This window comes from Rutilus rutilus (assembly GCF_951802725.1).
Source record: "Rutilus rutilus genome assembly, chromosome: 6".
NCBI lineage: Eukaryota > Metazoa > Chordata > Actinopteri > Cypriniformes > Leuciscidae > Rutilus > Rutilus rutilus.
The window spans coordinates 23,928,251-23,949,336 of record NC_140214.1 but is presented as its reverse complement, the minus strand read 5'-3'; the positions used below and the strand labels follow the sequence as shown (position 1 = coordinate 23,949,336).

At 36.8% G+C, this 21,086-nt stretch overlaps 1 protein-coding gene across 1 annotated transcript; it reads left to right on the top strand.

Annotated features, from left to right (window-relative positions):
* The first annotated feature begins 837 nt into the window (after positions 1-837).
* Positions 838-20,817, top strand: myo7bb (myosin VIIBb). Its single transcript, XM_084411335.1, has 47 exons — positions 838-1,165; positions 1,341-1,442; positions 2,263-2,415; positions 3,502-3,686; positions 4,659-4,780; positions 4,855-4,997; positions 5,167-5,280; positions 5,570-5,723; positions 5,843-5,919; positions 6,054-6,173; positions 6,723-6,865; positions 7,106-7,316; positions 7,404-7,539; positions 7,624-7,793; positions 7,882-8,022; positions 8,105-8,263; positions 8,825-8,917; positions 9,406-9,500; positions 9,580-9,664; positions 9,767-9,985; positions 10,752-10,949; positions 11,178-11,462; positions 11,568-11,720; positions 12,280-12,354; positions 12,467-12,615; positions 12,749-12,875; positions 13,804-13,923; positions 14,008-14,181; positions 14,288-14,515; positions 14,622-14,789; positions 14,916-15,033; positions 15,441-15,567; positions 15,696-15,859; positions 16,284-16,465; positions 16,810-16,943; positions 17,078-17,223; positions 17,333-17,486; positions 17,577-17,732; positions 17,824-17,929; positions 18,008-18,121; positions 18,215-18,302; positions 18,410-18,516; positions 19,111-19,296; positions 19,746-19,862; positions 19,945-20,028; positions 20,134-20,253; positions 20,340-20,817. The coding sequence occupies exons 1-47, from the start codon at positions 1,148-1,150 to the stop codon at positions 20,430-20,432; spliced, it is 6,513 nt and encodes a 2,170-aa protein (XP_084267461.1). The 5' UTR covers positions 838-1,147; the 3' UTR covers positions 20,433-20,817.
* Positions 20,818-21,086: the final 269 nt, after the last annotated feature.

Genomic DNA, 21,086 nt, shown 5'->3' with positions numbered 1-21,086 from the left:
TGAATGCATTTAGATAAGTAATGGTTATCGGTTTGTAGGGTGTGACTACCATCAGAGTTTCTACGCACTTAAATATTTGGTCTCACCTTTCTTAAGTAATTTATGGTTTTCTCGAGTTAACCAGTTGGTTTGGATTGAGTCTTATCTCCATGGAGACTAATAACACAGAACGTAACACCTTTACCGTCCTTATTCCTTAAACATAATAATTAATTACACTTATCTAAGTGGCGGCCTCAATAATGAAGCTTGTTTTATGCTAAGCCCTTTGTGTTTTCAAGGCCTATAAAAACTGAATATACCGTCAACCTCCAGGAAATGAAGGTGCATTTGTGTTGACCTAAACTGTACTTTGAAACCTCCTGGCTGCTCCTATGTTTTCATAATCAATGCGTGCAACATCATCGTCACTTTAGAAAGCAACTGCTTTATATGACGCCCAAACAATTCCATTGCAGGCTAGTATCTGTTCACTGTGACTATGTAAATGAATCTATCCTCTAGAATCTCACAGTTTTACTGCTTAACAGCCGCTCTGACTCAAATAATAAAACTGTCCTCTGGTACCATCTTCCTCTTGCGTGAAAAGTCCAAAAGGCACATGTGGTGCGTGGTTAATGTATAGGTGATTTGTTTGATAAGATGCACAGCATTTCAGATTTCACACGCAAATGTCTCAAAACCCTAAGAATCTCTTGGTTTTGAAGTCCTTGTCTAACTAGTGATTCGCTGCTTGCTTTGTTTGCAGTTCAGCACATTGGAAACTTAAAGAGTGAAGCTCTCAGACTGGTGATGACGTCCCGTCACAGCCCTCGCTGCTTGATGGGGAAAATCAGCACACGGTGGAGCAAAGTCTAGGGGCCATAAAGAGATGAAAACTAGGGACACTTCCTTGTTGCGGTCACAAAAGCGGATGGAAACATTATTATTAGACGCGTGATTTTTAATTCCTTCTTAGAACTAGTCAGCAAGGGCGTGTTGTCCCCAGTTACGAAAAAGATTGCCTTTCACACAAGTCGTAGTTTTTTTTTAGCCGTATACGCTTCGATGAGGGTTACATCTCCAACCGGTTAATGTATTTATTTAAGTGCCTTTTTTCAGTTTTTCATTTTAATTCGATGTCTTTGGTACTAAGAGGATTGTTCAAATGGTGCTGTTAAAAAAGGTAATTCATTTTACGACTCTCAAATGAATTCATTCGTTTATTTGTTTCTCGTTTTTTTTTATTTTACAGATGTAATACGTTTGTTTTTCTTGTGAACAATTTATTGAATGGCATTTTCAAGGCTTTAAGTTGGTTGCGGGTAGTGTTTGGTTTTAAAATGTGAATCTGAATCTAGGGGGACTACATCTGGATTGACTCCAGTATTGGGGTCCCTATTGGAGGATGTGTGAAGATCTCAGACAGCGGACAGTATTGCCTGATTGATGATGACGGGAAGGTAAAAATGCCGACGGAAGGAGAGACCGGGCTAGTTGTTACAGAGGCTTTTATCAGTGTGGATGAAATGCTGGTTTCAAATATTCAGTTCAAGACCCTCTTAAATTGAGTAATTAGGTATTTTATTGTGAATTCTGTCCTCCAAACTAAAAGTCCACGATAATCATATATATTTTTTTTTCTGTTATTTGTTGTCAAGACAAGGGCATTTCTCATAAATGCCTTGTGGATCAAATTGTCACTTATGTTTTAACATTTTTCAGTTAGTCAGTGAAGATTATTAGATCTCAGCTGTAAAATATTTTTTGCAGTTATTAGAATTGAGAGAATCTTGGAGATATTTGTTGTGCTTTTGAAGCAATATTGCACTTTGCATATTCAGTAACTTGTAGACTTAAAACGCTTGTTATTGTATGTAGTCTGCCGGTCATTTTACTATTTTTCTAATTGTGAAGCAAAATGTGCTGAATAAATAACAATAAATATTAATCATTACATAATTTTTTTAACTGAACTAAAAAACTATTTCCATTGTGACAACAGCCTCATAATGTGCCAATATGCACCACACTTGTGTTGTTTCAAAAGGGTTTTCCTGGAATCATTTTATTTATTTATTTATTTTTTGGTCAAGACTGAAAAATAAATGTCTATACAGAAAATTAATTAGATAGATTATACCCTGAAAATATTCACTGGAGTAAAAATGTGACAACTTGCCCTGCTCTCCCCTGTATGCTAATGAGATATTATATCACAACACATTCTTTAGTGTTGTAATTAATCTACATTAATCTCATGTATTGTGATGGTTTTCTCAGGAGCGCCTTATCCCGGAGGGGGAGAGGGCCAGTCTTAAGCCTATGCACCCCACCTCAGTGGAGGGTGTGGATGACATGATCAGACTGGGTGACCTCAGTGAAGCTGGTTTACTCCGAAATCTGCTGGTGCGCCACAGACAGGGTTTCATATATGTGAGTGGATTCATGTTACTTTATGGCATAAAAATGAACAGATTGGCCTCTGTAATCATCAAATGAAATATAGTGTATTTCCAAATTAGTATTTGATTTGAATTTTAACTGTAAACAAAATGCTGTGGTAAAAACCTTCTAATTGGTTAAGAGTGTGTTGAACCCATGTGTTGAAAATCTGTACTAGAGCTATTGGGACCTTTTGTGTAATTGTTCAATCTACAGTTTTTAGAAGTGAAAATGAACAAGTCATCTTATAAAACGTAAGTTGACACTCCCAGTGTGACAGCTCACATTTGATAGTTTATGATAGCTGTTTCCTCGTAGATGTTTCGTATGGGTTAAGTACATAAGGATCTACACATCTTATGTTTTTAAAGTAATGTTTATTGCATCTGCGTATTACCATGATGGTATTTTGTATGTATGCGTATGATACTGTGTGCACCTTGTATAAATATATATATAAATATAAGTACTTACCTCAGCTTGTGGAAAAACTTTTTTAAAACTTGTGTTTTAAGGTGGTTGTTAGTATGTTATATAAATGGATTGTAGCAATTTGGTATATTAACATTATTTCAGTTGATTAAATTTACATTTTTACTGTAAATTTAAGTTCAATCTGTAAAGCTTCAGATGTTGCTTTCTTATTTTTTTTTACGTTAAAGTTCTGGTAACCACAGCTACCAGTTTTTACTGTAAATTTTTGTACAGTTCATTACAAGTTCAGTTATGGGCATAACAATTTGACTAAAAAAGAATTTCATAGTGTCATAGTATTTTGGTGTGTCTCTCTTTTGCTGTAATTACAGCAGCACTTGAGCGGCATGATCAATGTCACATTTATTTTTTTGAATTTTGATTAGTGACGTAGAAATAGATTAGAATCTGAAATATTTATTACTAATTTTTACATCATGAGGTTTCTTGGTTGTAAATCTTAAAACATTTTTATTTATTTTTATTTATTTTTTATTAAATTAAATTTAGAAACCTAGGTTCTCAGATGTGGTCTCAGATGTTCAGATCCCGCGGTCCATATAAGGTGTGTGATTTTAATTTTTTTGTGTGTGTGCTGTCTAGACCTATATTGGCTCTGTGCTAGTGGCAATGAATCCCTATCAGATGCTGCCCATCTACACAGCGGATCAAGTGCACCAGTATCACGGGCGTAAGCTGGGCGAGCTCCCACCACACATCTTTGCCCTCGCTGACAGTTGTTACTACAACATGTGCCGCAATAAGCGCAACCAGTGCTGCATTATCAGGTACATATTTGTTCTTTTCTTCTGAACATTAAGAATTGAATCTAATGTCTGTATTATGAAAGACGTGGTAATTTTATGTGGTTAGTATGTAAGAATGCGGAAGGTTAAATTACTATATGCTGTTTTTGTAAGGGAATGTTGTTACATTTAGTCACACATCATAAAATGTGTGAGTGTTGTGGTCAATGTACAAAATAGAGTTCTGCTTGGGCTAATGCATTAGAAACAGTGAATGCAAATATTATATTATATTCGCTAATGCAAAAAAACAGTAAATGTAAACAGCCATCAAACCCAATGATGTAGAATGGGTTTAAGTATTCTATTCTATTCTATTCTATTCTATTCTATTCTATTCTATTCTATTCTATTCTATTCTATTCTATTCTATTCTATTCTATTCTATGCACTAATGCCAGAAACAGTGAATGTAAACATATTATATTATATTATATTATATTATATGCACTAATGCCAGAAACAGTGAATGTAAACAGCCATCTAACTCAATGGTGTAGAATGGCTTTGTTATTATATTATATTATATTATATTATATTATATTATATTATATTATATTATATTATATTATATTATATTATATTATATTATATTATATTATATTATATTATATTATATTCGCTGGTGCCAGAAACAGTGAATGTAAACAGCTATCAAACTCAATGGTATAGAAAGGCTTTGTTAATTATTCTATTCTATTCTGTTCTGTTCGGTTCTGTTCATCTTTTTTGCAATGTGTTTGTTTAATGGTTTTTCTTACCATCATATAAAAATCTATAATAAATATAAATAACAAATGTGAAAGTAGCAGAGTTTAATCACACTGCAGCTCTGTCTCAATGGATTTTAACACATTTATATTTATTAATTTAGCAGATACTGTTATCAATAGGGCCTTAAAAATCCTAGCAAACAATGAATGAATATCAACGCTTCTGGTTTGTGTGTGTCAGTGGAGAATCTGGTGCAGGAAAGACAGAAAGCACTAAACTGATTCTTCAGTTCCTGGCTGCTGTGAGCGGGCAGCACTCCTGGATAGAGCAGCAGATCATACAGGCCAACCCTGTCCTGGAGGGTAAGCACTGAACATGCTTGTTTTTATTTCAATCCTTTCCGTAGAATGCCGTCTCACTCATTCATATCTTACAGCCTTTGGGAATGCCAAAACCATTCGCAATGATAACTCCAGCAGATTTGGGAAATATGTGGAGATCTTCTTTAATAAACAGGGTGTTATAGAGGGAGCTCACATGGAGCAGTACCTGTTGGAGAAGTCTCGTGTCTGTCATCAGGTGAGACCAAGTTGCACTTTGATTGGCTGTGTGCTTTTATGAGCGTCATTAGATTCAAATAGCCTGAAATTGCTCATGAAAATTATGTTTAATATTTAATAAATACTGTAGTCTTGCATTTTAACGATTAAAACCTCGAAATTAAATGTATCAAATTAAATCTTTTAAGGCACCACAGGAAAGGAACTACCACATTTTCTATTGTATGTTATCTGGGATGCAAAGTGAGCAGAAGAAGATTCTCTCCCTTGGTAATGCATCACAGTTCAAGTACCTGACTGAGGTGAGCTCTTCAATTCATGTTTAGTAGAGAGTAACTGTAACACTTCGCTCATGTTCTCAGTAAATGTTTAACCTTAAGTTTTGGATATTTGCAGTGAATATAAATGTATAATTTAATTGAGTCAGATACAATTAAATAATAACTACATCACATAATTACTGATGTTACATCCATTGAGAGTTACATTCACTCCTGCTGTCTCATTCAGATTCCTATATAAGGTTTTGAGATTAATAAGCATTGACTGTGGCATAAAGTACAATATCTGACTCTTCTGATGGTTGTCTAGGGTGATTGTTTGTCATGTGATGGTCGTGACGATGCTGATGAGTTCGGACGGATTCGTGCTGCTCTAAAGATCCTCACTTTCTCAGACCGGGACTGCTGGGAAATCTTCAAATTGCTCGCTGCCATTCTCCATATGGGCAATATCGACTTTAAGAGTGAGTGTCTATAACCTTTCTGTGACAGTAATAATATGCAAAATATCTTCACATTAACAAAAGTTATTGTAGCTTATTATACCATAAACTGAAGTTGACTGATTGTAATCTTTTTTCAGGCACTATAATGAATAACATGGACAGCTGTGACGTTCTGTCATCGAATCATTTTTCTGTCACTGCCAAGTTGTTGGAGGTACAAATTCTTCTTCAGAGCTAATGCTGATTTAGCACTTTAGCTTCAAATCTTTTTCAAGCTTACTATCTTTTATGCAATCAAACACTTGGCTGCTGAATGTTTTTGATGACACCCTTTCTGTCAATTTGCAGGCAGAAGATGAAATTCTTGAAAAGAGTCTCACCCATCGCTCCTTCATGACAAATAGAGAGATAGTCACTAAAGCCCTCAGCTCAGAGCAGGCCATAGACACCAGAGATGCTTTTGCCAAGGTACGCACATGCTTTTATCCAAAAGCCCATTTGGGGGATTTAACATAGATACTGGATTAGTTACAATATACTGCTCAAACGTGTGTTTTTTTAAGAAGTCTCTTTTGCTCACCAAGGCTGTATTTATTTGATTAATCATACGGTGAAACAGTAATATTGTGAAATATGATTACAATTTAAAAATAATTGGAATTTATTCCTTTGATGGCAAAGCAGAAATTACTCCAGTCTTCAGTGTCACATGATCCTTTGGTCCTCAAGAAGTATTTGTTATTATAATCAATGCTATATATAATATTTTAGTAACGTTTTTGTGTAAATCACTGTGATTCTTTTCAGGATTATTTGATGAATAGAAAGCTCAAAAGGGCAGAAATTTGAAATAAATTTGTTTTGTAGCAATGTAAAAGTCACTTTTGAATAATTTAATGTGTCTCTGCTGAATAAAAGTAATATTTTGCACAAAAACATTTTTTTTAACGAACTAACAGACATTCAGGCTTCATTAATGTTCATGTCAGTTAATGTTTGTCATATACTCCTTGACAGGCACTGTACGGACGGCTGTTTGTTTGGATGTTCACAAAAATAAACAGCGCCATTCACAAGCCACAGACTGATGAGTCCTCTTACACGCGCAAATACATTGGCCTGCTTGACATATTTGGCTTTGAGAATTTTCCTCAGAACAGGTAAGTGTCTGTTGACTTAACTAGTATTAGTAGTTTAAACTACAAAATATAATGATAAATTGATATGGTTGCTCAGCAGGGGTTTAAAGTACTAAAGTTTTCATTGGATGGATGGATGGTTGGTTGGTTGGTTAGATGATGGTTAGATTACATTTACATCAGTTTTTGCCTATAGGTGTAAAATTTTGACACTACCCATACTTTAAATATACTTTCTCTGTGTTTTTGCCCAATGTTTAGTTTTGAGCAGCTGTGCATTAATTATGCCAACGAGCACCTGCAGCAGTTCTTTGTGAGTCACATCTTTAAGCTGGAGCAGGATGAATATAGTAAAGAAGGCATCTCATGGAAGCGCATTGCTTTCAGTGACAACCAGAAAACCCTGGACCTGCTGGCCATTAAGCCTCTCAACATACTGGCTCTGATCGATGAGGAGAGCCACTTCCCTAAGGTCAGCTTCATAAGCTACATGGTCTGGTTTATATGCGTATAGATATTTTGCCTGTGCTCACTCCATGTTGTCCTGTTTTCAATGCAGGGAACAGATGCCACAATGTTAAACAAAATGAACCAAGAACACAATGGGAACAAACTGTACATCTCATCCAAGAGCAAACATGGCATGCAGTTTGGGGTTCAGCACTTTGCTGGGCTGGTTTATTATGACTGTGAAGGTACAGTTTATTACTTGAAAACATTTCCCAGCGGTTACTTTAAAAGCAAATTGTTTCTGGTCTGAAAGATCTGTATTTTGTCAGGTTTTTTGGAGAAGAACAGAGATACCCTGAGCACGGACATCATGGAGCTGGTTCGGAAATCTTCCAACAAGTTGCTCAAGCAGATCTTTGAGAAGGAGATGAATATAAATCCAATCAAAAATGCTAACAAAATGAACAAAATCATCATGACGCCGAAGAACTCATTACGTGTATGGGACAGTTATGTAGCAGATTGACAGTGTTGACTTGACATTGACAACAGCTTTTGCAATAAATCATCTCTTTTGTGTCACACAGCAAGTAAATGATTCGAGGCGGCAGACATCTACTCTGAGTGGCCAGTTCCGCCAGTCTCTGGACTCTCTGATGAAGGCCCTGTCTCTCTGTCAGCCCTTCTTCATACGTTGCTTCAAACCAAATGACAAAAAGAGGCCCATGGTATCAATTCACATCCCATAAGTTACATGTTTTGTATTGTGTAGCCATCAGAACCCTTTTCAAATCTTGTTTTCCTTTTCAGTTTTTTGACAGAGAGCTCTGCATGCAGCAACTTCGCTACTCTGGAATGCTGGAGACCATTAGAATCCGCAAGTTGGGATTTCCCATCCGGCACACCTTTAAAGACTTCCTGTATCGCTATCGTGTGCTCCTGAAGTCTGTAGATTGTGACCCCAACACTGTATGAGACAATATGATTATTTACAGATAAATATGTGAATTATTTAATATAAAGTGATTGTCGAAAGTAGATGAAATTTGTGTCTAAGTAGGCTTAATGTGTTAACATCCATAGCTGAAACTTAATTCCCGTCAACCAATCATTGCCTTCTGATTTAAATATAGCTTTAGGGTTATGGCTTTTATTGGTTGCTAGGAATAATGTGTGTATGATGTTGATGCAAAGTGCGTCATTTCTGCACCACTAGCATGCAAGTATAAGCAAAATGTAAATATAAATAACCGATTTCAAACTGGTTTCCCTAAACACTACCCCATCAGAAATTTAGCTATTCCTACCCCCATTTTCACACCATTAGTTGAGCCAATGCTAATGTGTGCCTGCTAATGTGTGCCTGCTAATGGACATGCTCAAAACACTTTATGGAAATCAATCTAGGAATGGTTTACTTATAATTGTCTACACATATTAAACTGACAGGAGAAACTAAAAGAATTACACACTTGAATGTTCCAGGCTGGCATAATTTGATAAATAAAATGTCTGTTATTTGTTTATCAGGAGCCTCCTTCCAACTGCTGTGCAGCCATCTGCAGGGCTATGATCAAAGACGAAGAGGACTGGAAGATTGGCAAAAACAAAATCTTTCTCAGGGTACCTCAGGCATAATATTTCTCAAGTTTACATTAATATATGTATACATCCTTGTAATTTTAAATCAGCTTTCTAAAGGCATTGTTGCCATTTTTAGTATTATATTAAACATAAACCACTGTTCAAACGTTTGGGATAAATTAAATAATAATAAAATAATCAAAAGTGAAAGTAAAGACATGTATAATGTTTAAAAAAACTTTTATTTCAAGCAAATGCTGTTCTTTCTATTCATCAAAGAAATGTATCGTGGGTTTCGACAAAAATATTAAGCAGCGCAACTGTTTTCAACCTTGATAGGTAATAGTAATAATGCATAAAATCACCATATTAAAATTATTTCTGAAGGATCATATCACAGATTAAGACCATAACATAAAAAAAAACAGATTGACCCACAACACTTGAACGGTAGTGTATCTATAAAAAATAAAAAAATTCACGTAAGAATTGTCTTGCATCATGTGTTTCTTTTCTTCCTGCTGCAGGATCATCATGATTCCTTCCTAGAAATGGAGAGAGAGCAAGAGCTTTATAGAAAGGCACTTATCATCCAAAGAGTGATGCTCGCCCACAAGGACAGGTCCGTTCCCCTCTGTCGTAGTGTTTCTTATGCAGTTGTACAGCTTTGTTAAACTGAGTCATTCTTCATCCACATACAGAGGAGCTTTTGTAAAGAAGAGGAGGGCAGCTCTGGTTTTGCAGAAAAACTGGCGTGGCCACAGAGACAGGACAAGCTTTTCAAAAGTAAGCTGTGCAGGAACATCTCATGTCTGTATGGAATACAGTTAAAATGAGTGTAGTGACATAATGAAACTTGACTCACATTGTATCTGTTTTCCCTGTTAGCTCAAGCTGGGATTTGCTCGGCTGCAGGCGAAAGTGCGCAGTCGGAAGCTCCATGAGGAGTATATGCGCAGACGGGCTGCAGCCGTTACTCTACAAACACAGACCCGTGGCTACCTCGCCAGGAAAGACCTGAAATGTAAAAAAAACGCAGTGATACTGCTGCAGGCTCAGACCAGAGGACTGCTGGCCAGGAAAACCCTCAAGAGAATGAAATCAGATGTGAGTTTATAGTGGAATGGACCTTCTTTGTAGTACGTTTGCAGTGTTTTATATACACTACCGGTCAAAAGTTTAGAATAATTAAGATTTAATTAAAACAGTATTGGTGAAATATTATTACAATTTAAAATAACATCTCAATATATTTTAAAATGTAATTTATTTCTGTAATGGCAAAGCTGATTTTTTTATCAGCCATTACTCCAGTAGTGTCACATGATCATGAATTTAATCAAAAAATTACATTGATCAAAAGTGACAGTAAAGACATTTATAATGTTACATAAGATTTATATTTCAAATAAATGCTGTTCTTTTTCTATCAAAGAATCCTGAACAAATGTACTGTATCACTGGTTCCACAAAAATATTAAACAGCGAAAATTGTTTTCAACATTGATAATAATAAGAACCTTTATTAATAATTGAGCACCAATAATAATTTATAGTAACTGAGCCCCAAATTAGCGTATTAGATCGATTTCTGAAGGAACGCGTGACACTGAAGACTGGAGTAATGATGCTGAAAATTCAGCTTTGCCATCACAAGAATAAATGTATTCATATAGACATATCAACAGTTATTTTAAATTGTACTAATATTTCACAATATTTCTGTTTTACTGTGTTAATTTGACTGTGTTTCATCAAATAAATGCAGCCTTGGTGAGCATGAGAGACTTTAAATTTTTTATTTATTCCAAACTTTTGACCGGTTGTGTACTTCATTTTTTATGCTTTTATTCATACCCTTGTCCTGTCTCAGGCGTTTTTGTCTGCGCAAGAAAAAGAGGCTCAGGAACTGGCAGCACTGGAGCTTCAGCAACGCCTAGAGGAGCTGCTCAGAAAAAACGAGGAAGCTGCCAAATCCCAGAATAAGGATGATGAGGAAATGGTGGAGAATCTCTTTGGCTTCATGAGTACATTAGGAGGACAAGAGGGCCAAGCTCCTGAGGGTTTTGAGGTTAGAGTTATCTTGACAGCAGGACACCTATTTGACATGAACAAACACTTCCTGATCAAAATACAAAAAGCCTGTCACCTTTTATTGTCAATACACAATCAATGAATGCATACTACACATGCTATCAGTGATAATACTGTATACTGTACAGTGTTAGATTTATGGAATGCAAAATAAGGCTATGTCTAGGTTAATACTAACTTTGTCTATATGTTCCTAATGTTCTAGGATTTTGAGGCAGAGCCGGTGAAGTTAGAAGAGGTTGAACTAGTAGAGAGCCCTGTAATGGAGAGGAAGGCTATGTCAATACCAGACAGCAGCGAAGACGAAATAGAGGATAAAAGGGAGGATAAAAGGGAGGATAAAAGGGAGGAGGAGATTGAAGTTGAGGATGATGAGTTTGCTTTCTCTAAATTTACATCGCTACACTTCCAAGGATCTTCTACCCACTCACATATCCAACAGAGACTGCGGAAACCCCTGCTCTACCATGAGGATGAAGGGGATACCCTGGCAAGTGTTGTTCTCATTAGCATCATGTCCCCATTTAAAGCGAGGCTTGATAGTCAACTGTGTCTTGTATTGGCTTGTCTTATTTCTTCTCCCTATCTCCTCCAGGCCAGTTTGACAGTATGGTGGATCATACTAAGATTTATGGGAGATCTTCCAGAGCCGAAGCAAGAACGTGTTTCTGCAATTGCTGACCCCATTCAGATGAACCTCGGTCAGAGACAAGCACGGCGACTCAGTAACCTTGTTGGATTAGATCAGGTAAACAACCGAGACACCATAATAAACCTTTCTTCTTTATCTGTACACCTACCAGATGTACAGCCTATACCTCGACTGCTTAACCTGCTGGAAAGACCATCCTGTCTATATTATAACATATAATGTTTTATGCTGGTTAGTGCTGGTTTGGTATTAGTATATATTATATTGCAATAAATATTTTAATGTAAACACGTATTTAAAATATAGACTAGCCAATCATATAATGTTTCAGATGTGTTACACAGCCAGTGGCATAGAAGGTGACAACCACACATACAACCAGATGTGAGCAACCGGTAAAGTGCCTCCTGGTGGAAATAATAGAAATAACAATATAAAGATGTGAATCTGAATAAAAGGAAAAATTTAAATAAAAAATTAAAAGGAAAAATTAAAACCAAGGGACCATAAATATAGGGAACACAATACTGTTATAGATGTCACACAATAACAAAACTTAATTACCCAACATACTGTATGTAACTAGTGATTTTCTCATAACATTATATTAAACAAAATTTGTGGGTTTATTTTTTTGTTGGTCTTGTAATTGCAGAAATTTTTGAGGAAAAAAATGAAGCAGCAGAAGGGGACAGGGAAACGAAAGCCCTCAACCATTCCTGAAGAAGAGGTGAAGTGTGGTTATATACACTTCTGAGTACAACACTGAACATTATCCGCAGCTAAAACATAATAACTGCATCACAGCAGGTTCTTACTAACCATTCTGATGTAATTTGCAGCCAGAAGAAGTACCAAAACCTAAAATGGAGGTAGTTCAGGAGGAAGAGGATGTACTGTTTGGAGAAGGACCAACTTTTGATCGTCCAATGACATCCTTGGAAAAATTACACATTATTGTGGGATATGCCATTGTACGACGAGATATAAGGTTAATGTGATGGGGTTAGGGTTAGGGTTGGGTCGGGTCATTTACATGCTTCATAATGTGTGATATACTGCATTCCTCATACAGAGAGAGATAATGGTTACATAATCTTTATGACTTTCTATATTTTTTTCAGAGATGAAATCTACTGTCAGATCTGTAAGCAGTTAACAGACAATAAGAACCAGAAAAGTGTGAACAGAGGCTGGATCCTTCTGTCCATCTGTTTGGGCATTTTTTCCCCTACAGACCGCCTCACTAAGGTATGAAATACTATTTGGATTTTTGTTCTGAAATTATCTAGTCATTATTATTGCAAAATAAACCTGACAAGGTGATCAGGACACTGATATGAAGCAGAGGAGTAATGTTTTGTCCCGAAGGGGTTTATTTTGCAATAATTTCTGCTGAATATTTTACTGCATTATATAAGAGCACAACTATGTAGAAATAGGTTCTCTGGGACCATAGTCAGTTACACAGTTTAATCATATTACAAATGCCACGACTAACCTATCAAGCCGTGTGATATATGGTATGGTATGGTATGGTATGGTATGGTATGGTATGGTATGGTATGGTATGGTATGGTATGGTATATTATGTGTTGTGTTGTCATATGCTGTTATGTTTGGTTGTTATATGTTGTTTGATGTTATATATTTTATGTTATGTTTCTGTGATGTCATCCTGTTGGATGTTGTTTAATGCTGTTTTGTTATGTGTGGGTTTGCTGTTATATGTGGTTTGTTATGTTGTTAAATGTCATTTTATGTTGTGTTGTCATGCTGTTATAAGTTGTTTAATGTGATGTTTTATGTTATGTTATGTCATGTCATGTTAGGTTGTCGTGTTATGCTGATATATGTAGTTTTTATATTGTTTAGTCGTATTATATTGTCCTATTATGTTGTGTTAGTTAGATGTTATCATTTGTTGTAATTTTTTGTTATATTTTGTTATATGTCATGCTGTGTTTGTTGATATGTTATGTTGTGTTGTGTTGTTTTGTGTTGTTACTGAATGTAGTCATTTTATGTTAGATGTTATGCTTTATGTTGTTGTATTTGTTATGTTGTCATGTTGTTGTTGTTGTTGTTGTTATGCTATGTGTTTTCTGATCTGTTTTGTGTTATTTTATGTTATATTATGTAATGTTATATGTTATGTTCCACAACCTTTTGGCCATAGTACCTGGAGAGCTTTATACGCCATGGGCCAAGTGAATACTCCTCCTCCTGTGCGGAGCGACTGCGAAGGACTTTAGCCAATGGAGAAAGAAGTGAGCCGCCATGCTGGATTGAACTACAGGTAGGCAATCCCTCTGTCTGAAATGATGAAGACTACTCCCCTTACCTTAAACATGACCAACCCTTCTTTCCTGTAACTTCAAAGTCTGTGGAGACCAAGAACCCCATTACAGTGGTTGTGGGTCTGATGGATGGCAGAAGCATCAGCCTCCATGTGGACTCAGCCAGCATTTCTAAAGAGGTGTGCAATGCAGTTATCCAGAAAATAAACCTGCAGGACAGTTACGGCTTCTCCCTATATGCTGCAATGAGTGAGAAGGTTTGTAACATCTGAATGGCTTCAAGATGAATCTTCACTTGTAATAGTAACATGTAACTAATAAGCCTTAGAAACAAAGTCTTCACGTATGCATTTCTTGCTGCAGATGTGGTCTCTAGGCAGTGGCAGTCATCATGTCTTGGACGCCGTGTCTATGTGTGAGCAGGAAGAAAAGAGGCAGGGGAGAGAGGAACAGCACGCTCCTTGGCGCCTCTACTTCCGCAAAGAGATCTTCACTCCGTGGCATGACTGTTCATCTGACCAAGTCAGCACAGATCTCATCTATAGGCAGATCATCCATGGACTCAAATTTGGAGAATATCTGTCTGATAAGGTCAGTCCCAGGCTGTGTGCTTGACCTGTTCATATAGCATGTATGATTTCAATATGAATGAGATTTGTGACTTATACTCTGTTGTTAAACTATAATCTTGATCTAGGAGGATGATTATGTGCAGCTCGCAGCCAAATATTACTATATACAGCATGGCTCTGAAAGCAGTTTGGAAACTGCCCAGAAGATTGTTCGTGAGTGCATGAACATGACTATAATTGAGAACAAGTCTTTGGTCAAACTAGTGCAGTTGGTCAATTCTGCGCACAAAGAGGTATATTCATATGTTATTATAAATATCATTGTTCACAATCGTTTGATTTGGCTGCAACAGAATTTGATTTGGCGGCAGTGCTAATTTGGAGAATAAAACAAGCAGTAATCCAGTGTAATTTCTCAGGGCCCTTACATAAACTCTACTACACCTGTCCATGAAGTAAAAGCAGAGATCGTCCAATATGCACGGCAGAAGTGGCCAATCTATTTCTCCAAGTTATATGAGGCTACCGTGGTTTCAGGTAAAAAAAAAAAAAAAAAAATCCAAAAGCTAATCCAAAAATTAACATTTTGTCGTCTTAACTTATCTTCATGTCATTACAAACCTGTGTGACTTTATTTCTTCTGTGGAACACAAAAGGAGAGCTTTTGAAGAAAGTTCATGCTGCTCTTTTCTATTCTATGAAAGTGGATAGGGACCGAGGACTGTAAAGATTAAAAAAAGGAAAAATAAAAGTTTTCTGAAGCCATATTAGATATTTGTATAAGGAACAGACTGAAATTTAAGAAGAGCAATTTTGCGTCCCACGGAAGTCATACAGGTTTCTAGAGATGTGAGGGCGAGTAAAAGTTGACAGAATTTTCATTGTTGGGTGAACTATCCCTTAAATGCATTGAATTTGTGAATTCACTGTTGTATTTTATTCAGGTCCCCCACTGCCTCAAGACCAGTTTGTAGCTGTCGTGAACTGGAAAGGGGTCTTCTTTCAGGACGAGACAGAAGCCGCATTTCTGCAGCTCTCTTATCCCGAGGTGTCAAGAATCGAAATGATGAGGTAAAAAATAACTCTCTATGGAGAAGCACCTTAATTACACCTGAGCATTATGCTCCAAATACTATTTCTGCATTTCTTTCCTATTTCTGTTTCCTTCATTCCTTCCCTCCTTAACCTTTCTCCTACAGCGATGAAAAGTCTGGTGGGATTGCATGTGTGACAACCCCAAAGGGGATGTATGAGCTGCAGGTTGTGAAGGGAAACGAATTTGTGGATCTGGTCAACATGTTCATCTCAGAGCTTAAGAAGAGATCCCTGTATGCTGTGGCAATACAGGACCTTAGCAGACAAGGTGCTTCTTTTACATTGGTTACTACATTGTGACAAACAGCAATTTTCCTTGTTGTATTTTCATTTGAGGGTGATTCTTCAATTGTAGGAGCACTTTTAACTATTTAAAATCCTTACAAATAATGTGTGATTGTAATGACATATAATGCTAATAACATTTTTAAAAATCAGAGTGGAGTTCAAGACCACATGTAGAAATTCTGATGACATTGATAAAAAACAACTAGTAAAGTAAAAAATTAGACAGTGAAAAATGGGTTAAGTATTTTTACAAATATTTTTGTCTTTAAAACCATCCAATGTCACAAAGTTTCCACTTATTGAAGAAGCTCTCTAATGTTAATTTGGGGTGATGGGGTCTTCTAACCATTAAAATGGTCAAAATTGCTTGGATATTTATCTTTCTGATTTTTTCTTCCCTTCAGAGGATCCCACATTCCTGAGCTTCAGAAGGGGTGATGTGCTGTATATCATAAAGGATGGAGAATATAATATTGACGAAGGCTGGATCAAAGCGAGGAATGAGAGGACAAGTCAAATTGGAGCAGTTTCCTTAGATTCTATTCAGATTCTACCGATGTTGATTAGGCCTACAGAAGAAACACTGGTAAACATGATTTCTCTTGTTTCACATTGATTCGTCGAAGAGATTACTCCTCATCACTGGCCATCATTGTGTTCAAATTTTTTACCAGTGTTTTGAGGTTTTGTCTTGGAAATAAATACCAGAATAAAGCTAATTAATTACCTGAGTTAATTCCAAGAGTTAAAGAGAGAGTATAAAATGATAAATACAAATAAAATAAAGCAGTTTCGGTCCTGCCTCAACCCTTACAAATATTTAGAAATTATTTACAAAACCATCAGTGAGGTTCTTTTCTTAGAGCGACAAAATATGGTGTTTTGTAAGTCAAGAACAGAAATGTAAATAGAGTCATTTCCATCCTCTAGAATTTGCTGAATTTGACCCCAGCACGGAGAAAGTCAGTGATGCCGGTGTTGCCGCTGTTGCCACAGAAGGAGGAGCTCAGCACAGAGAGAATCGCCCACGTGTCGCTCAAGGAGTTCTCTTTCGATTATTTCAGGTGACAGTTGTACAGTTTGCAATCATCTCAAATGACATAAATGATAACTACTCCAAAAAAGCAGCAACTTGTAAGTTACCAGTTTTGAGAACATGTCAGAGCTCCTTAACGTCCCTCTTTTCAATGGCTCACAGGGAGTCAGGTAAGGAAGGTGGTCGTGGCAAGGGAGGAGCCAAAGAGAAACTGTGGGCCAAGAGCAAAGAGCCTCTTAAACAGCCTCTGCTCAGGAACCTGCAGGGCAACTCAGAGCTCTCCCACCTCGCTTGTGACTCCTTCACAGATATCCTTCCCACTTACATATGTTACAAATGTGAATTATAAGTGATAAAGACTTAATGAAGTACATTTTAATGAATGATGCTCGCTGTTTTCTTTAACATGGTCTCTACCTATCCTTAAATATATGGGAGATTATCCAGTCAAGCATGTGCGGACACCCATAGATCTAACAAACCAGATCTTTGGGCCAGCAACAGCGCACGTCGAGCTAAGAGATGAGATCTACTGCCAAATAATGAGGCAGATGACCAATAACAAACATGGGTTTGTCGACTGCTTTTACGTACCTAGACATGATGTCACTTTATTTGTTTTATCTGTGTAATGTTTTAATTGCTGTTGTTTTTCTCTCAGGTTGAGTTTGGAGCGAGGTTGGCAGCTGTTGTGGCTGTGCTGTGGTCTCTTCCCTCCTAGTCAGTTGCTACTGAGGCATGCGCAACGTTTTCTGGAGTCCAGACCCAGAGAGCCACTGGCCTCCACCTGCTTGCAGAGGATGCAAGCTATGCTCAGGTTAAACTTTACTACTCAAACAGATTGTTTGATTATTGTAAACATGAAGGCGAATGTTGAACTATAACGCATTTTTTATTGTCCCGTACAGTATCGAGGGAAGGAAGTTGCCTCCTCACCAGGTGGAAGTGGATGCCATTCAGAATAACAGCACTCAGATCTTCCATAAAGTTCATTTTCCCAACGATACATCTGAAGTAAGGAGTAACATTTCAGTTTGAACTATTTTACACATTCTTATTTTCATCCGCCTAAAACATGTTTTTTTATTTCAGATATTTGAGGTGACCACCACCACGAGGATCAGAGATTTAATTCGCAACATTTCCAAAGACCTCCGCCTCTCCTCATCGGATGGATACTATCTGTTTGTGAAAACAGCCAATAAGGTTTCAGATATGATTTATTTTTTTCTTCTTTTTTTCTGAAGGTGATGTTTTAGGTCCATGCTAATCTTTGTGTGTTGTATATGATACTTTCAGGTAGAAAGTATGGATTCTGAAGAGTACTTTTTTGACAACCTCAGGCAACTCACAGATGTCACCAAAAAAGGAAAGAAAGTCAAGGAGGGTGAGCTGTATATGCTTATATGCTAAACACTGTAATTAATCCAATATATATTCAGGTGTGTGTTATATTCAGACTCTCACTATGATAAATATTGATCCTGAATTCAGCTGTTCCAACTATTGTCCCTTACCTGGTGCTCTTCATGAGGAAGCTCTGGTTTAACGTGATCCCGGGGAAAGATCTAACCGCTGACCTAACGTTCCACTTTCCTCAGGTATGTTGTCAGTCTGATCATACCTTATCTGGTTAAGCCAGATAGTGACTGCAGAACTCTATGACAGCATACATTTACCCTACCTTACAGTGTAGTAAAGGTTTGTATAACTGAATAGAGTGCGGCAGAGATGAGGTCATTTTGTAGGCCAACCCAGAAGTTAGCATCACCCTGGTTCCTTTGACAAAAAGCCAATAGGATTTTATTCTGTGACTAGCAGAAGTTTATGATTCTTACACGTTTTGTTCATCACAATTGAACAGCTTTTATGGATTTTGAAGCTTAAAGGGATCGTTCACCCAAAAATGAAGATTGTGACGTCTTTATCTAACCCTCATGTTGTTCCAAACCTGTATGACTTTCTTTCTTCTGCTGAACACAAAGATGTTTTAAAGAATGTTGGTAATCAAACAGTTGACGGCACCCATTGACTTCCATATTGGGAAAACAAAAAGGGTGTCGTCGACTGTCTGGTTACCAACATTCTTAAAAAAAAAACATTATGCACAGAAGTGCAGGAATTTAGGACTCATTCCTGCAGCACTCTATTATGCAGTGCAACTTTGCCCAACTGTCTTCTTTTTATTTTCCTAGGAATTGCCGAAGTATTTGCGGGGTTACCATAGCGTGTCTAAGGAGGACATGATCAGTCTGGCAGGACTGCTGTTGCGTACTCAGATTGACACGGATAAGTCACAGTTTGTCATGATCCCTAAAATGCTGAAAGATCTAGTGCCAGCTGATCAGCAGACGATCATGACTCCTGAGGACTGGAAAAAGGTGATCCTCACGCCTCTTATTTATTGAATACATTTCAAAGATATGGCTCTATGCATTTTGACTTCGTTTCAAACCTTAGTGAAGTGTACATAAACACACACTACCTTTCAAAAGTTTAGGATCAGTAAGATTTTACATTAGAATGATTTCTGAAGGATCATGTGACACTGAGTAACGATGCTGATAATTCAGCTTTGCCATCACAGGAATGAATTACATTTTGAGATATTAAAATAGAAAACTTATTTTAAATAGTACACATTTTTCACTATTACTGTTTTTACTGTATTTTTCAAATAAAATAAATGCAGCTTTGGTAAGAATCCTAACTCAGAGGAACCTCATAAGTGATATTGCTTCAGAATGTATAAAGCGTTAATTAATAATATATTTTAGTACCGCCTGACCCTAACGTCATGATAAATGTGGTTTTGGCCTTTGGTTTGCAGCACATGATCAATGCATACAACAAGCAGGCAGGCATAACTATAGATGAAGCCAAACTCCAGTTCCTGAAGACCATCTCACAGTGGCCTACCTTTGGATGTGCTTTCTTCGAAGTAAAGGTAACCAGAGCAACACTAAAATTAAACCTGATTGCTAAGAAGGAGGTTGTTTTCTTGATACTGACTGTACTTTTGCTCCCAGCAAACATCTGAGAAGATATACCCCAGTGTCATCATGATATCAATTAGCAAACAAGGAGTTAGCCTCATCAACCCTAAGACAAAGGTAACGATCTGTCTGTCTGTACATAATACAACTATAATGTATAAAGACGAGCTTAGCATTGTGTAGCGTGTGATGTTGAAAGTGTTTTGGCTGGCTTGCCTGCAGGAAGTGCTTGTGATGCATCTATTCAGTAAGATCACTTCCTGGTCTAGCGGAAGCACCTATTTTCACATGACCGTTGGCAATCTAGTGCAGGGCAACACTCTGCTCTGTGAGACTTCAATGGTAAATATAGCACGCACACACACTACTACAGCAAGTGTCACACTACTTATATGTTAATATCCTCTCTGGCTGTTTTTTTTTTTCAGGGTTTTAGAATAAGCGATCTCCTGTCCTCTTACAAGAACATGTATATGAAGGAGATAACAGTGGTGCGGCCCAGACATCAATTGTTCTCTTGAATCATCATGTAGTATGATAATATTTGGTAGTTTTCTTTTTATCTTTACCATAATAATAATTCTGCTATAAATTTGTTTTGGTAATTTTGGTGTACTCTGTAAGTACAATTAACATTTATAATTACTGTCGGAAATCACTTTTTAATATGTAAGTCACTATAGATCTGTCAGTGAATCAGCTTTTTAAATCATGTTTTTGCTTGTTGCTTCTTCTATGTCCATTTATGTGTTTTAAATAATAATTTTATAGGCTTGAATATTTATTATTATTTCAATATTCCACCTTTTCATTAACTTTGCCTTGCAATGTTACACTAGGTGGCAGTATTTTTACAGTTTAATTCTAATCTATCTAATACTGCTTTGTAGGAACAACTATATTTAACAATAAAATGTAAAATTCAAATTGGTTTTGAATTTAATTGTCAGTGAATGGTGACTTTGAACAATTTGTAATTAATAATAGTAATAATTTTACATATGTTCTCCGTGTAATGAGGGATTCCTTAGTATTTTGCAGTATAGCTTATAATTTACAATACAGTAACTGACTGACTCTCTTTGCACACTAGACACATGGGTCATATTTGATCAGATATTAAATATTTGACTCTTGATGGTTTAAAATATGAAAATATAGGGCATTTTACACTA